Source organism: Terrapene carolina, unplaced genomic scaffold, assembly GCF_002925995.2.
Source record: "Terrapene carolina triunguis isolate 2854851 unplaced genomic scaffold, T_m_triunguis-2.0 Scaffold51347, whole genome shotgun sequence".
Classification (NCBI taxonomy): Eukaryota; Metazoa; Chordata; order Testudines; family Emydidae; genus Terrapene; species Terrapene triunguis.
This window is the reverse complement of record NW_020715698.1, coordinates 701-12,611: the sequence shown is the minus strand read 5'-3', so window position 1 is coordinate 12,611 and position 11,911 is coordinate 701. Positions and strand designations below refer to the sequence as shown.

The 11,911-nt window shown below is 63.0% G+C and overlaps 1 protein-coding gene and 1 long non-coding RNA gene across 3 annotated transcripts in view; both read right to left on the bottom strand.

Annotated features, from left to right (window-relative positions):
• Nucleotides 1-281: 281 nt before the first annotated feature.
• On the bottom strand, nt 282-4,429 carry LOC113405858. 2 transcript variants are annotated; one of them, XR_003900008.1, is made up of 3 exons: nt 4,385-4,429; nt 657-732; nt 282-542 (listed from the first exon to the last, which is right to left on the bottom strand). It is a non-coding gene; the product is annotated as an uncharacterized LOC113405858 (long non-coding RNA). The 2 variants fall into 2 exon arrangements; XR_003900009.1 differs by lacking the exon at nt 4,385-4,429 and adding an exon at nt 2,888-2,962.
• Nucleotides 4,430-4,727: 298 nt separating this feature from the next.
• The window catches only part of LOC112118512 (cyclic AMP-dependent transcription factor ATF-6 beta), a 7,845-nt gene continuing 661 nt past the window's right edge, over nt 4,728-11,911 (bottom strand). Inside the window, exons 2-16 of the mRNA XM_026647136.2 lie at nt 11,624-11,700; nt 11,329-11,410; nt 10,991-11,082; nt 10,753-10,895; nt 10,287-10,483; nt 9,974-10,161; nt 9,291-9,476; nt 8,067-8,158; nt 7,517-7,681; nt 7,337-7,444; nt 6,902-6,989; nt 6,600-6,670; nt 6,374-6,485; nt 6,029-6,113; nt 4,728-5,649 (exon numbers count right to left, since the gene is read on the bottom strand). Of these exons, the coding sequence (XP_026502921.1) occupies nt 5,414-5,649; nt 6,029-6,113; nt 6,374-6,485; nt 6,600-6,670; nt 6,902-6,989; nt 7,337-7,444; nt 7,517-7,681; nt 8,067-8,158; nt 9,291-9,476; nt 9,974-10,161; nt 10,287-10,483; nt 10,753-10,895; nt 10,991-11,082; nt 11,329-11,410; nt 11,624-11,700 (1,922 nt within the window). The 3' untranslated portion in view covers nt 4,728-5,413. The remainder of the gene's footprint in view (nt 5,650-6,028; nt 6,114-6,373; nt 6,486-6,599; nt 6,671-6,901; nt 6,990-7,336; nt 7,445-7,516; nt 7,682-8,066; nt 8,159-9,290; nt 9,477-9,973; nt 10,162-10,286; nt 10,484-10,752; nt 10,896-10,990; nt 11,083-11,328; nt 11,411-11,623; nt 11,701-11,911) is intronic.

Genomic DNA, 11,911 nt, shown 5'->3' with positions numbered 1-11,911 from the left:
ACTCCCCTCCCAGAGCTGGGGAGAGAACCCAGGAGTCCTGGCTCCCAGCTCCCCCTGCTCTAACCCACCAGCCCCCACTCCCCTCCGAGAGCCGGGGAGAGAACCCAGGAGTCCTGGCTCCCAGCCCCCCCTGCTGTAACCACCAGTCCCCACTCCCCTCCCAGAGCTGGGGAGAGAACCCAGGAGTCCTGGCTCCCAGCCCCCCCTGCTCTAACCACCAGTCCCCACTCCCCTCCCAGAGCTGGGATAGAACCCATGCGTCCGGGCACCTACCTGTCCATCCTTCCATGCACAGGCAGCGGTACTGGGCGCTGGACAGGCGCTGGCAGGTGCCACGTTTCTGGCAGGGCGAGGGGAAGCAGGGGTCGCCCACGGCCCCCTGGCACTCGTCCCCGGTGAACCCTGGGGGGCAGGAGCAGGTGTAGGTGGGGGGCGCCGAGGGGTGGAAGAGCCGGGGAAAGCAGGTGCCCCCATTCCGGCAGCGCTCGGGGCGGCACGGGTCCTGGAACTGGCACGACTCCCCCACAAAGCTGGGGGGGCACCTGGGGAGAGAGAACCCAGGAATCCGGTGAGGGGGGAGGGAGTTAAGCCCCCCATTTTCCCTCCCCCCAAAACCCACCAATCAGCTCCCTCCCCCTGGGTTACCCTCAACTCACAGGCAGGAGCGGCTCCCATTGGGGTGTGCCAGGCAGGTGCCCCCGTTCACGCAGGGATCCCGGGCGCAGGTCAGACCTGGGTGGGGGGTGGACAGACGGACGGGGGGGGTCAGAACACCCTCTGACATGGAGACCCCATCTCCCCAGCCCTCCACCCCTACCCCAGAGCCCCGGCTGTACCTCGCCCAGGGGTCCTTATCCCGGGATAAGCCCCCGGTACAGACGCCCTTATCCCAGGATAAAGGAGCCAATCCCCCTTTAGCTCCGTCCCCTACAGGGACGGCTCCGCGCTGCCCCCCAGCCGGGGGATCTCCCAATGGGGACGGAACCAGCCGGCCCCACTATGGGCACAGAGAACCCAGGCACGGGGGCAACAGCCCGCGGGGGGTCGAGCATTTCTGTTAATTTGGTTTCCAGTTCTGGATGGGATGAAATGATGGAATATTGGGTGTGACGTAGCCCAGGGGAGCTTGACAATGCGACAGAAAATCCATCGCGTCAGAGGATACAGCGTTCAAACGTGTCGCGTCGGCTGGGTTCGGATTTCATACACTGCACCCCCCGGGCCGAGAGCACGGAACGGAGCTGAGTTCACGGGATTATTTTAATATAATACTACATGGAATACGAAAACATGAAAATAACCTTAACGTTCATAAATCTATTATACGCACTATTGAAATATTAGAGAGTGATTCAAATGTAAATATATGTGATAAGATATATTTAATATGAACCATATTTGAAATATAATTGTATATATAAAATATATTACAATATTATATACAGCAAATAGTATATTCAATATTTTAATCTTCAACATAATAGATACCTATAATATTAACACAATAGATCTTCTATTGAATATTGATATCTCGATATGACTATATCATATGAAATGTCAAATATATCATTAATTTTAAGATTAGATTATATTGACCATTTTAATATATTATACTTATATAATAGTGATTCTATTTAATATTTATTAGAACATATATTAAGTATTATAGTATCTTCAATATTTTAAAATAACATATCTTCAATAATACATATACATGTCATTCTATATCATTAAGGCAATTTCAATATTGGATTATAGATATTTCAAATGTTAAGATGATCTATATTCCAATACACTGTATATAATAATTTTATTTAATGTTATATATATGTAATTAAATATATTAATATAGCAGTATATATATATATAATACAATATTAAAACACTAGCTCTCATATTAGTATATGCCATTCAGTATAAGAATTTCAGTGATTGATGAGCAGTCTATATAACACCGCCCTCTAGCGTACCCCTGGGGTTCTGTTTACTAGGGCACCATTCACTAGCATTGCACCGAATAGCTCAGTCCAGCGTAATGTGACACTGGCTCGTTCACGTGGCCGCTAGCAGTGGTGGTCACTAGGCCGTGTAAACGGAAGCGAAGTGACGTCCCCTGAGCACACGGACACGACACGATTTTACCTGAGCGAAAGGAGCGGTTGGAAATAGCCAGACGGGCCTTTCCCGGCCCCCATGGCCCTGCCCCCACATCCCATCCCCCAGCATCTGCATTTCGAGGTCTCTGCGTTTCTGTCCCAAAGCCGGGGGACGGGGGAGCCTGAGCCGTCACGGCCCTGCGGGCCCATTAGCGCATCGAATCCGACCTGCTGTACGGCCCAGGCCTGAGAACTTCCCCCGCTGCCCTGCCCCACACAGACACACACGGCCCCCAATACATCGCCAGCTCCTTGGGCACAGGGCTGGCTGCGAGCAGGCGTGGGGGATTTCGTAGCCAGGAACTCGCCTGGGAAACAGGACTTGGTGCCATTTCTTCTCCTGAAGCCACCCAAGGACTGGCCACCGCTGGGCCTTCCCCCCCCCCACACACACACTGGCGAAAGGCCCCTTTATCCTGGGACAAGGGCCCCACACTCGGGACTGTCCCAGGACAGCAGAACCGGGAGGCCACGTGAGGACAAGGCCAGCGTTTAACCGCCGGACACGGCCTTCGCCAGCGAGGTGCCGCCCCCCTCCCCAGCCCGTGGTTCCAGCGTCCGTCACCCACCTGGGACCTCCTCAAAAGCCAGGAGAACCCCAGAAACCCCAACGAGCTACCTCACAACCCTCCTGCTTTGCCACAGTGCCCACTGCTGCCTTATGCCACCCGCCCGGGTGTTCCCAGGATCGCCCTCGTCTGGGCAGCCGGGAAAGGCACCCGGGTGCTCACCGCATGGCCAGCGGCCCGGCTACAGGGGCGCAGGATCAGCCCGGACGTCCCGGGTTTCGGGCCCTCGAGGTGGCAGCTCCCACCATCCGACAGGGCGGGGGGGGGGGGGGGGGGCAGGAGTACCATGACCCAGCATTAGACCCGCACTATAACAACTCAAGGAGGGCTGGCTTCCGGGACCCCCGGACTCAGCCACTGGCCAAGTCACTCCTCGGTGCCTCGGTTTCCCCACCTGGACACTGGGGAGAATGAGCCCCACCTGCATTATAAGGCGCTCGGAGCTGTACAAAGGAGGTCAGCATCTTAATCCCCATTGCCCAGATGGGGAAACTGAGGCATGGGGCGGGGAAAGGGACTTGGCCAAGGTCACCCAGCATGGCAGTGGCAGAGCTGGGGATGGAACCCAGGAGTCCTGGCTCCCAGCCCCTCCCCCCGGCTCTAACCCACCAGACCCCCCTCCCCTGCCAGAGCCGGGGAGAGAACCCAGGAATCCTGACACACTGGCCACTCCGCCCCCCCCTTAATTAAACAGCACTAATTACGCCCCCCCCCCTTGCTGCCCCTGGCACCCGTTACCTGGCGTTTGTTCTCCCCTCCCTCGCCCGCCTTGGCACCGGCTCCCTCTGCCCGTTAATTAACCTCGGTTCCTTCATTGCCATTAATTCCCTCCCCCCCCCGTGCAATTAAATTCCCACCCATCAATTCTTTCATTTGCATTCACTAATCGGCAATAATTGCAGGCGGGCGCGCGGGCACCCCCTGCCCTGTCGCTACTGGGCACCGATTCCACCCCCCCGCTAATGAACGGGCACCAATTATCCCCCCCCTGCAGCCTTTTAATTCTTTATTAATCCACCCCCACTCCCCCCCAAGTCCCCCCACATCCTGCCCCCCCGCGTCCTGCCCCCTGTTCCTGTTGTTTTCCTGTTGTTCCCGACTCTGACTGTCCCGGCGGCATCCGGACCTCGGGGAGGGGTTCCGGGAGGGGGGGAGCGCTGAGCGTGGGAATCAGTCGGGGGGGGGGGGAACGATCACCCCCACTACACATGCGGTGCCAGCCAGGTACACACACACACACACACACGGTGCCAGCCGGGTTCACACACACGGTGCCAGCCGGGTACGCACAGACACACACACACGGTGCCAGCCAGGTACACACACACACACACACAGTGCCAGCCGCATACACACACACACACACACACACGGTGCCAGCCAGGGACACATACACGGTGCCAGCCGGGTTCACACACACACACACACACGATGCCAGCCAGGTTCACACACACACAGACACACACATGGTGCCAGCTGGACACACACACACTCACACACACACGGTGCCAGCCGGGTACACACACACACAAAGACACACACACGCACACAGTGCCAGCCATGCCCACCCCCAGGCAGCAGGTGCCCAGATAAATCAGGGGGCTCCCGGGGGGGCCTCCCACTCCCCAGCCTGCTCCCCCCCGGATCTCCCCCCCGTACCTCGGGCCAGCGGCAGCAGCAGCAGCAGCAGCGGCCCCATCGCTGAGCATGGAGCCCCCCAGCCCCGAGCCCGGCCCCCGCCCGGCCATTGTCCAGAGCTTCCTGACCCACAATGCAGGGAGGGACCCGCCCCCTTCCTGCCCCCCAGCCCGGGAGCACCCTGCCCCCGCACGGACCCCTCCCCAGAGCGACCGGCAGGGCCAGAGCCCGGCCCACGCGCGGGTCACCCCAGCCAGCCGGGCTGCCCCCATGCCCCAGGGCGGCGCTAGGTGTGGGGTCACCCTCCCCCACCTGCCCAGACTGGGGCCCCCCCACAGGACAGGAGCCAGGCGGTTCAGTCACCTCTCGCTTTTATTTATAGATGTAAAAAAGCCCCCGGGGCAGGATCCGGCTGGGGGGATCCACAAAAGGGGGGGGGGCCCTGTGGAGGGGAGCCCCCCCGGTCCCTCATCATGCCCCCCCAGTCTATAAATATCCACAGGGGAAGATAGTGCAGTACGGGGGTGGGGGGGCAGGATCACCCCCCCACGGGAATGGGGGCCAGGTCCTAGCACAGGGGGGGTCACCCCAAGGAAGGGGGGGTCCAAGCTCTGTTCCCCAGCCCGCCTAGGCTGGAGGCGGGGCTAAGTGCTGCCTCATGTGGGAGGGGTGGTCGCTAAGGGGCAGGGCCAGCCCTCACCCATGGGGGAAGGGGCAGTGCCTGAGGGGGCGGGGCTAGGATCATCGGGGAGGAGGGGTTCTCTTAAAGGGGCGGGGTTAGTGCTGCTCAGGTGGGAGGAGCTATCCACAAAGGGGCAGGATGAGCCTCGACATAGGCAGGGCTGTTACCGATAGGGGCGGGGCTAGCCACATAGGGGCGTGGCCATTGCCAAAATGGCATATCAGGGGGCAAGACGAGGCCCAGATGGGCATGTCTGTCACCAAGGGGCATGGCTAGCCCCGGGCGGGCGTGGCTCTTGCCAAGGGGCGTGGCCAGTCCCGAGTGGGCGTGGCTAGCTTGGGTGGGCATGGCTTTGCCAAGGGGCGTGGCTAGCCCTCACCCTGCTCCCCGAGGTAGAAGGTGCGGGGGCGCCGGGCGGAGCGCAGGGGGCCTCGGCCCGGGCGGGGCTGCACTGAGGGCGCCTGGGTGCGGTTGTCGGGCGCCGGGGGGCGCCGCAGGGAGGGCGGCACCGTGGAGCTCTTGATGTGGATCACCCGTGTGTCCATCACCTCGCAGTCGATCTGCATCATCACCTCGAAGCCCCGCGACGCGTTGTACAGGCTCTCTGGGGAGAGACAGGGGTCAGCCCGGTGCCGGGACGCGGCTGGCTCTGGGGCGGGTCGGGTGATACGGGGACCCGGCGCCGGGGAGAGGCTGGCTCTGGGGAGGGGCGGGTGATACGGGGACCCCTCTCCCAGCGCTGGGATGCGGCTGGCTCTGGGGTGGGGCGGGTGATACGGGGACACCTCGCCCGGTGCTGGGATGCGGCGGGCTCTGGGGCGGGGGATACAGGGACCCCTCGCCCGGCGCTGGGATGTGGCTGGCTCTGGGGCGGGGCTGGTGATACGGGGACCCCTCGCCCAGCGCCAGGAGGCGGCTGGCTCTGGGGCGGGGCGTGGGGGCCAGTTATCGCGGTTCCGAAGCACAGGGAGCCAGGACCGTACCATTCAGCGCCATGGCTGGCATCACCAGCGACATCTTGGGCCGGGTGGTTTTGTTGTGGCTGATGGCCGGGAGCAGCAGGTGATCCTGGGGCCAGGAGACAGACAGACCAGAATGAGAGACAGACACGCAGAGAGCGCCCCCACTGCCCCCGCTGTCCCTGCCCCACTCCCTGCAGCACAGCCCCTAGCGCCGCCCTGGGGCAATGGGGAGCCCTGACTGCCTGGGCAGAGCCCCCTGCTGCCCCCCGCTCAGCTCCCTGCAGCCCAGCCCCTGGCGCTGCCCTGGGGCAATGGGGAGTCCTGACTGCCCAGGGGGAGCCCCCGCGGCACAGCTCCCCAGCTCACCCTACGGAAGGAGACCACGTAGAACGTGTCCTCCCGCCGGTCGATGGCGTCCATGAAGTGGTGCTCCGTGCGGTCGGGGCGCTGGTAGACCTGCAGCTCGCTCAGCGAGTCCCTGAAAGCGGAGACGGGCGTCAGGGAACAGGGCCTGTCCCTGTGGGGGACGCCGGCCCCGATCCGGGCACAGGGCGAGGCTTGGCTGGCTTTGGGGAGACCGGGGGCCCCTTACCTCTCTGGGCGTTCGGGGGGGCTAGCTGGGACGTATCGCGACGGGCTGGGCACCTTCCTCTGGGGCGACTCCTGTGACCGAGATGGGGAAGAAGGTCAGTGGGGGGCACCGGGGAACCCCCGCAACAGCCCAGCACTTGGCACCCCCAGAGGATTGTGGGTAAAACCACCCAGGATTCTGGGTAATGCCCTGTGGCCCGGGCAGCTCCCAGCCCCCTCTCCCTGCAGTCCAGACACAGACAGACTTGGCTCCTCCCTCAGTGGGTGGAGCCACCCCGGCTTGCCCCGCCCCTCCGGCCTCACCTGATTGGTGCGTGGCTTGCGGGACTGCAGGGGCTTCCTGCGGTTGATCTGGTGCCGACGCACCCAGCCGCTGAGCTCGTCCGCCAGCCTGGGGGGCAGAGCGGGAGGGGAAGGGTTAAAGCGGGACTCGGGGGCGGTGCCCAGGGGGATTGTGGGATAGGTTACCCACAATGCCTCACAGCCAGGGCTCCATTCATGTGTGCACAGGACTAAAGGGGCTGCTCCCCAGAGGAATTCTGGGATACGTTACCCATAATTCCTCACTGCAGCAGCTCTGCTACTGCCCGTCCAAGGACAGTTTGCAGGGGCTTCTGGGAGATGTTACCCACAATCCCTTACACGGGGGGGTCCTGCCCATTGGCATACGTTGGGAGCCCCCAGGGGATTGTGGGATACGTTATGCACAGTCCCTGCCGGGGGCCCTGGGGAACCCACCGGAGCGACTCCGTGCGGTTGAAGTGGCGGCAGTCGGAGGCCAGGAACAGCTTGTCCAGGTCCCGCAGCATCAAGTCCTTCATGCCGGAGAGGGCGGCCGTGAGGTTCCTGGGGGAGCAGAGAGCAGCGTCACCGGCGGCTATGAGGAGCTGCGGGGGTGGGGGAGCCCCATGCCCTTACCTGAACCTGGTCTTGCCCACGCTGGCGGGGGCCAGCTCCTCCCGCAGCTCCCTCGGCTCCTCCTTCGGCGGCTGCTCCACCACACCCAGCAGGTGCCGGCGGCTCTGCCCGGCCCCCGCCCCCTGCCTGGGCGGTGCCGTCTCCACGGCCTTCTGCTCGCTGATGCTGGGGGGGGAGGGAGGGGTCAGACAGGCAAGGCTGCTCCCAGGGAAGACTGGAACATGTTACCCACAATCCCCTGCAGGCAGGAGTGTGATACGGGGGCTACAAGGGCGGGTACCGGGTGATGCTGGGACATGTTACCCACAATCCCCTGCAGGCAGGAGTGTGATACAGGGGCTAAGAGAGCAGCTCCCGGGGGATGCTGGGACACGTTACCCACAATCCCCTGCAGGCAGGAGTGTGATACGGGGGCTACGAGGGCGGGTACCAGGGGATGCTGGGACACGTTACCCACAATCCCCTGCAGGTAGGCAGTGCAATACAGGGGCTCAGAGGGAGCTCCCAGGGGATGCTGGGACACGTTACCCACAATCCCCCGGGGCCTCACCTGACGGGCCCGAAGTTGAAGGCGATGAAGAGCAGCACGACCATGACGCAAACGACCTTCCGGTTCCCAGGGCTGAACTTCAGCTCCCTGCTCTGGAGACAAGGGGGCAGGGGGGTGTCAGAATGGTACGGTCCGAGCGAAACCACCCTCCCAACAAGGGCTGCCCCCCCCATATCATAATGGTACATCCCAGCCACAGGCAGAGCTCCCCCTCCAAACCAGGCAGCCATGATGGTATGTCCCACCAACTTCCCACCCCATATCATAATGGTACATCCCACCCAGAGCTCCACCCCTACAATGGTTTGTCCTACTGGCTCCCCTCCACCAAAATTGCTATCATAAAGCAACATCCTACCAGAGATAGACACCCCCCCACACACTATAATGGAACCTCCTAGCAGGAAACAAAATTTTCCTGCTCCCCGCACTGTTACTATCATAATGGAACACCCCTTCAAAAGTTTGGTGCCCCCCCCTCTCTAGGGGTGTTAATGGAATATCCCAATGGGACGGCCTAAACTCCCCTTTTACAAGGAATATAATGGTACATCCCTAAAGATCATAATGGAGTCTCCCAGGATACACTGCTAATGGAATTCTCCAGAAAGCAATTTCCCCCCCCCCCTCACACAGTGGAGCTAATGGAACATCCCAGGAGGAGACTTCACAATCCCTTACTCTCACAGGGGCCATAGCGCCCGCCCCCCAGACAATGGAATGTCCCACAAGGGGGTTGCTCCCTTCCCCCTCCACATGGGCCACAATGGAACATCCCAGAAACAGACAATATGAACATTATGGTCCTGTTCTGCCTGCTACTACATATACCACCATGACCCCTGGGGGAGTTATGGGATGTACCACCATGATCATTAACTGGGGGGAGCAGTTTACTGCTGAAATGTACCATTATGATGGGGGGAGGAAGATACTGTGGCTGCAAGAATGTACCATTATGACATGAGGAGTATCTTGGTGTTGGAATGTACCATTATGATCCCTGCATGGGGGGGAGTGCTTTGTGCTGGGATGGGGGAAAAGAGCTGATTGCTGGGATGTACCATTATGCTACCTATGGGGTCAGATATTTACTGCTGAGATATACCATTATGTATCAAAATGGGGGGGATGCTTGGTGTTGGAATGTACCATTGTGACCCACCCCGGCAGAGCACAGCCCCCGTGGTGCCCTGCCCTGGCTCGCCTGCGGGGGGCGCTCACCTCGCCCAGGACGCAGTCCAGCCGGCGCCGCAGCAGGGTGTTCTCCCGCCGCAGCCGCTCGTTCTCAGCCAGCGCCTCCCGCAGGCGGCACTCCAGCCCCTGCAGGTACTCCTTCTTCTTCCGGCGCGACTGGCAGGCCGACTCCCGGTTCTTGATCATCCGCTGCTGCCGCTTTAGCACCTTCACCTGGGGGCGAGGGCAGGCAGAAAGGGGGGGCTACGGGTCAGGAGTGAGGGGCACGGGGGGGCTGGGCTAGCAGGGGCTCCGGGTCGGGCGTGAGGGGCACCGGCAGAGCTGAGGGGGCGGGGCCGGGCTAGCGGGGGCTGCGGGTCGAGAGTGAGGGGCATGGGCAGGGCTGGGGGGGCAGGGCTGGGCTAGCAGGGGGCTGCAGGTCAGGAGTGAGGGGCACTGGCAGAGCTGAGGGGGTGGGGCTGCGCTGGCAGGGGGCTGCGGTTTGAGAGTGAGGGGCACTGGCAGAGATGGGGGGGGCAGGACTGGGCTGGCAGGGGCTGCGGGTCGGGACTGAGGGGCACTGGCAGGGCTGGGGGGGGCAGGGCTGGGCTGGCAGAGGCTGCGGGTCGGGACTGAGGGGCACCGGCAGAGATGGGGTGCGCAGGGCTGGGCTAGGCTAGCAGAGGCTGCGGGTCGGGAGTGAGGGGCACCGGCCGCACTCTGTTACTCACGTCAATCTCTGGGTTGCAGGGTCCAAGCTGGCTCGGGGCCGGGACGATGGTTTTGGCCTCGGGTTTGGGGGCGCTGGGGGGGAGCCTGGCCGGGGGTCCCTCCTTCCCCGGGGGCTGCACCTTGAGGAGCCCCGAGAGCGGGAGGTGCAGGAGGTCGCTCTGGGAGATGACGACAGACGGTGCTGGGACTGCGGGGAGGGATGTGGGTCAGTGTCCCACACACGCACCAGCCCCGAGTCCCACGCCCCCGCCCCGAGCCAGTCAATGCCTGCCCTGGGGCGCCCCCTAGAGGGGACCAGCCCCGTGCCCGTACCTGTGATGGCTGGCTTGAGGGGCTGCGGCTGGGCCCCCGGCACCGTCTGCAGTAGGATGGTGGGGCTGGGGGTGGCCGCGGGCTGCACCGGGACGGTGGCCACCACCACCGGCTTTGGCTGGATGGGCAGCTTCCGGCTCAGGATCGACTCAGCCTTGATGGGAGTCACTGGCTTCCCTGCGAGAGAGTGCGATGTACTTCCCCCAGCGCCCCCCGCAGAGCCAGCCCCACAGCACCCCCCACAGAGCCAGCCCCTCGCCCTGCTCCCCCAGCGCCCCCCCACAGAGCCAGCCCCTCGCCCCGCTCCCCCAGCGCCCCCCGCAGAGCCAGCCCCTCGCCCCGCTCCCCCAGCGCCCCCCCGCAGAGCCAGCCCCTCGCCCCGCTCCCCCAGCACCCCCTGTTAGCCGGGTCCTAGTCGCCAGAGACCCTCCCCCACAGCCAGACCCTACCCTCCAGTGCTGGTTACCTGGCGTTGTCTGTGTCTCCGGTGCTGGCAGAAGGTTGATCTGGACGGTGCCAACTGGGGGGGGCCAGGACATCCCCAAACATGCAGGGTGGAGTCGGGGGGTGCTCGGCTTTCACTCCCATCACGTCGTCTGGGCTTGCGGCCTGGGGGGGAGCCACAGCTGAGTGTGGGGGCCACAGGGGCACAGAGCTGAGTGTGGGGGCTGGGGACGTCTCCCAGGCCAAGGGGGGGCACGTACCTGTCTCGTGGGGTCGGGGGTCATGGAGAGGATAGAGGAGTCTGAGCTGTGGGAGGAAGCGGGGGACACGGGCTCGGACTTCACCTGGAGGTCTGCGCGGGGGATGAAAAGGGGTTAGAAAATAGTCCCTCACAGATATCCCTCCGCCCCTTACATCCACCCACCCCAGGGCAGCCCTATTGCACACAGATATCCCTCCGCCCCCGGGCAGCTCCATTGCACACAGATATCCCTCCGCCCCCTACGTCCACCCACCCCAGGGCAGCCCCATTGCACACGGATATCCCTCCACCCCACCTCACCATCTGTCCCAAATGCTGGGAGGAGGCTGGGCTCACCCGGGAAGAGGCTGGTTGGCATCTGGTCCCACGGCGGCTCTGGGGGGCTGGTGTCCATGCCCAGGTCGAAACCGTCGTCAAACTGCAGGGGGAAGGGGGGAGATAAGGGGTGAAGTGGGGGGGTCACCCGTGTATCTCTCTGGGGTCCAGTCCGGCAGCCCCCAGTGTACAGAGGGCCCTGCTCTGAGGGGCAGCTGGGGCCCTGCTGCCGGGGGGATGGGGAGTGGGGGTGCTATGGAGCAGGTGGGTCACTGGGAGCACCCCAAAGGCAGGGCAGGGTGAGGGAAGGACTCACCAATGCACTGGGTTCCAGGCAGGGGAAGAGGGCGGCGGGCTCCTCCCCATCGTCCAGGCAGCTGTAGAGAGCCGCATCTGGGGGCGGGAAGAAAGGGGGAGTCAGTCCCCTTCCTCCAGGCCCCTCCCCCCCAGCACCCAGCCCCACCCCACTCCTCCAGCCCCTCCCCCTCAGGCACCCAGCCCCTCCCACTCTTCCAGGCCCCTCCCCCTCCAGCACCCACCCCTCCCCCCGCAAGCCCCACCCCCTCATGCAGGCCCCGCCCCCTCATGCACCCAGCCCCACCCC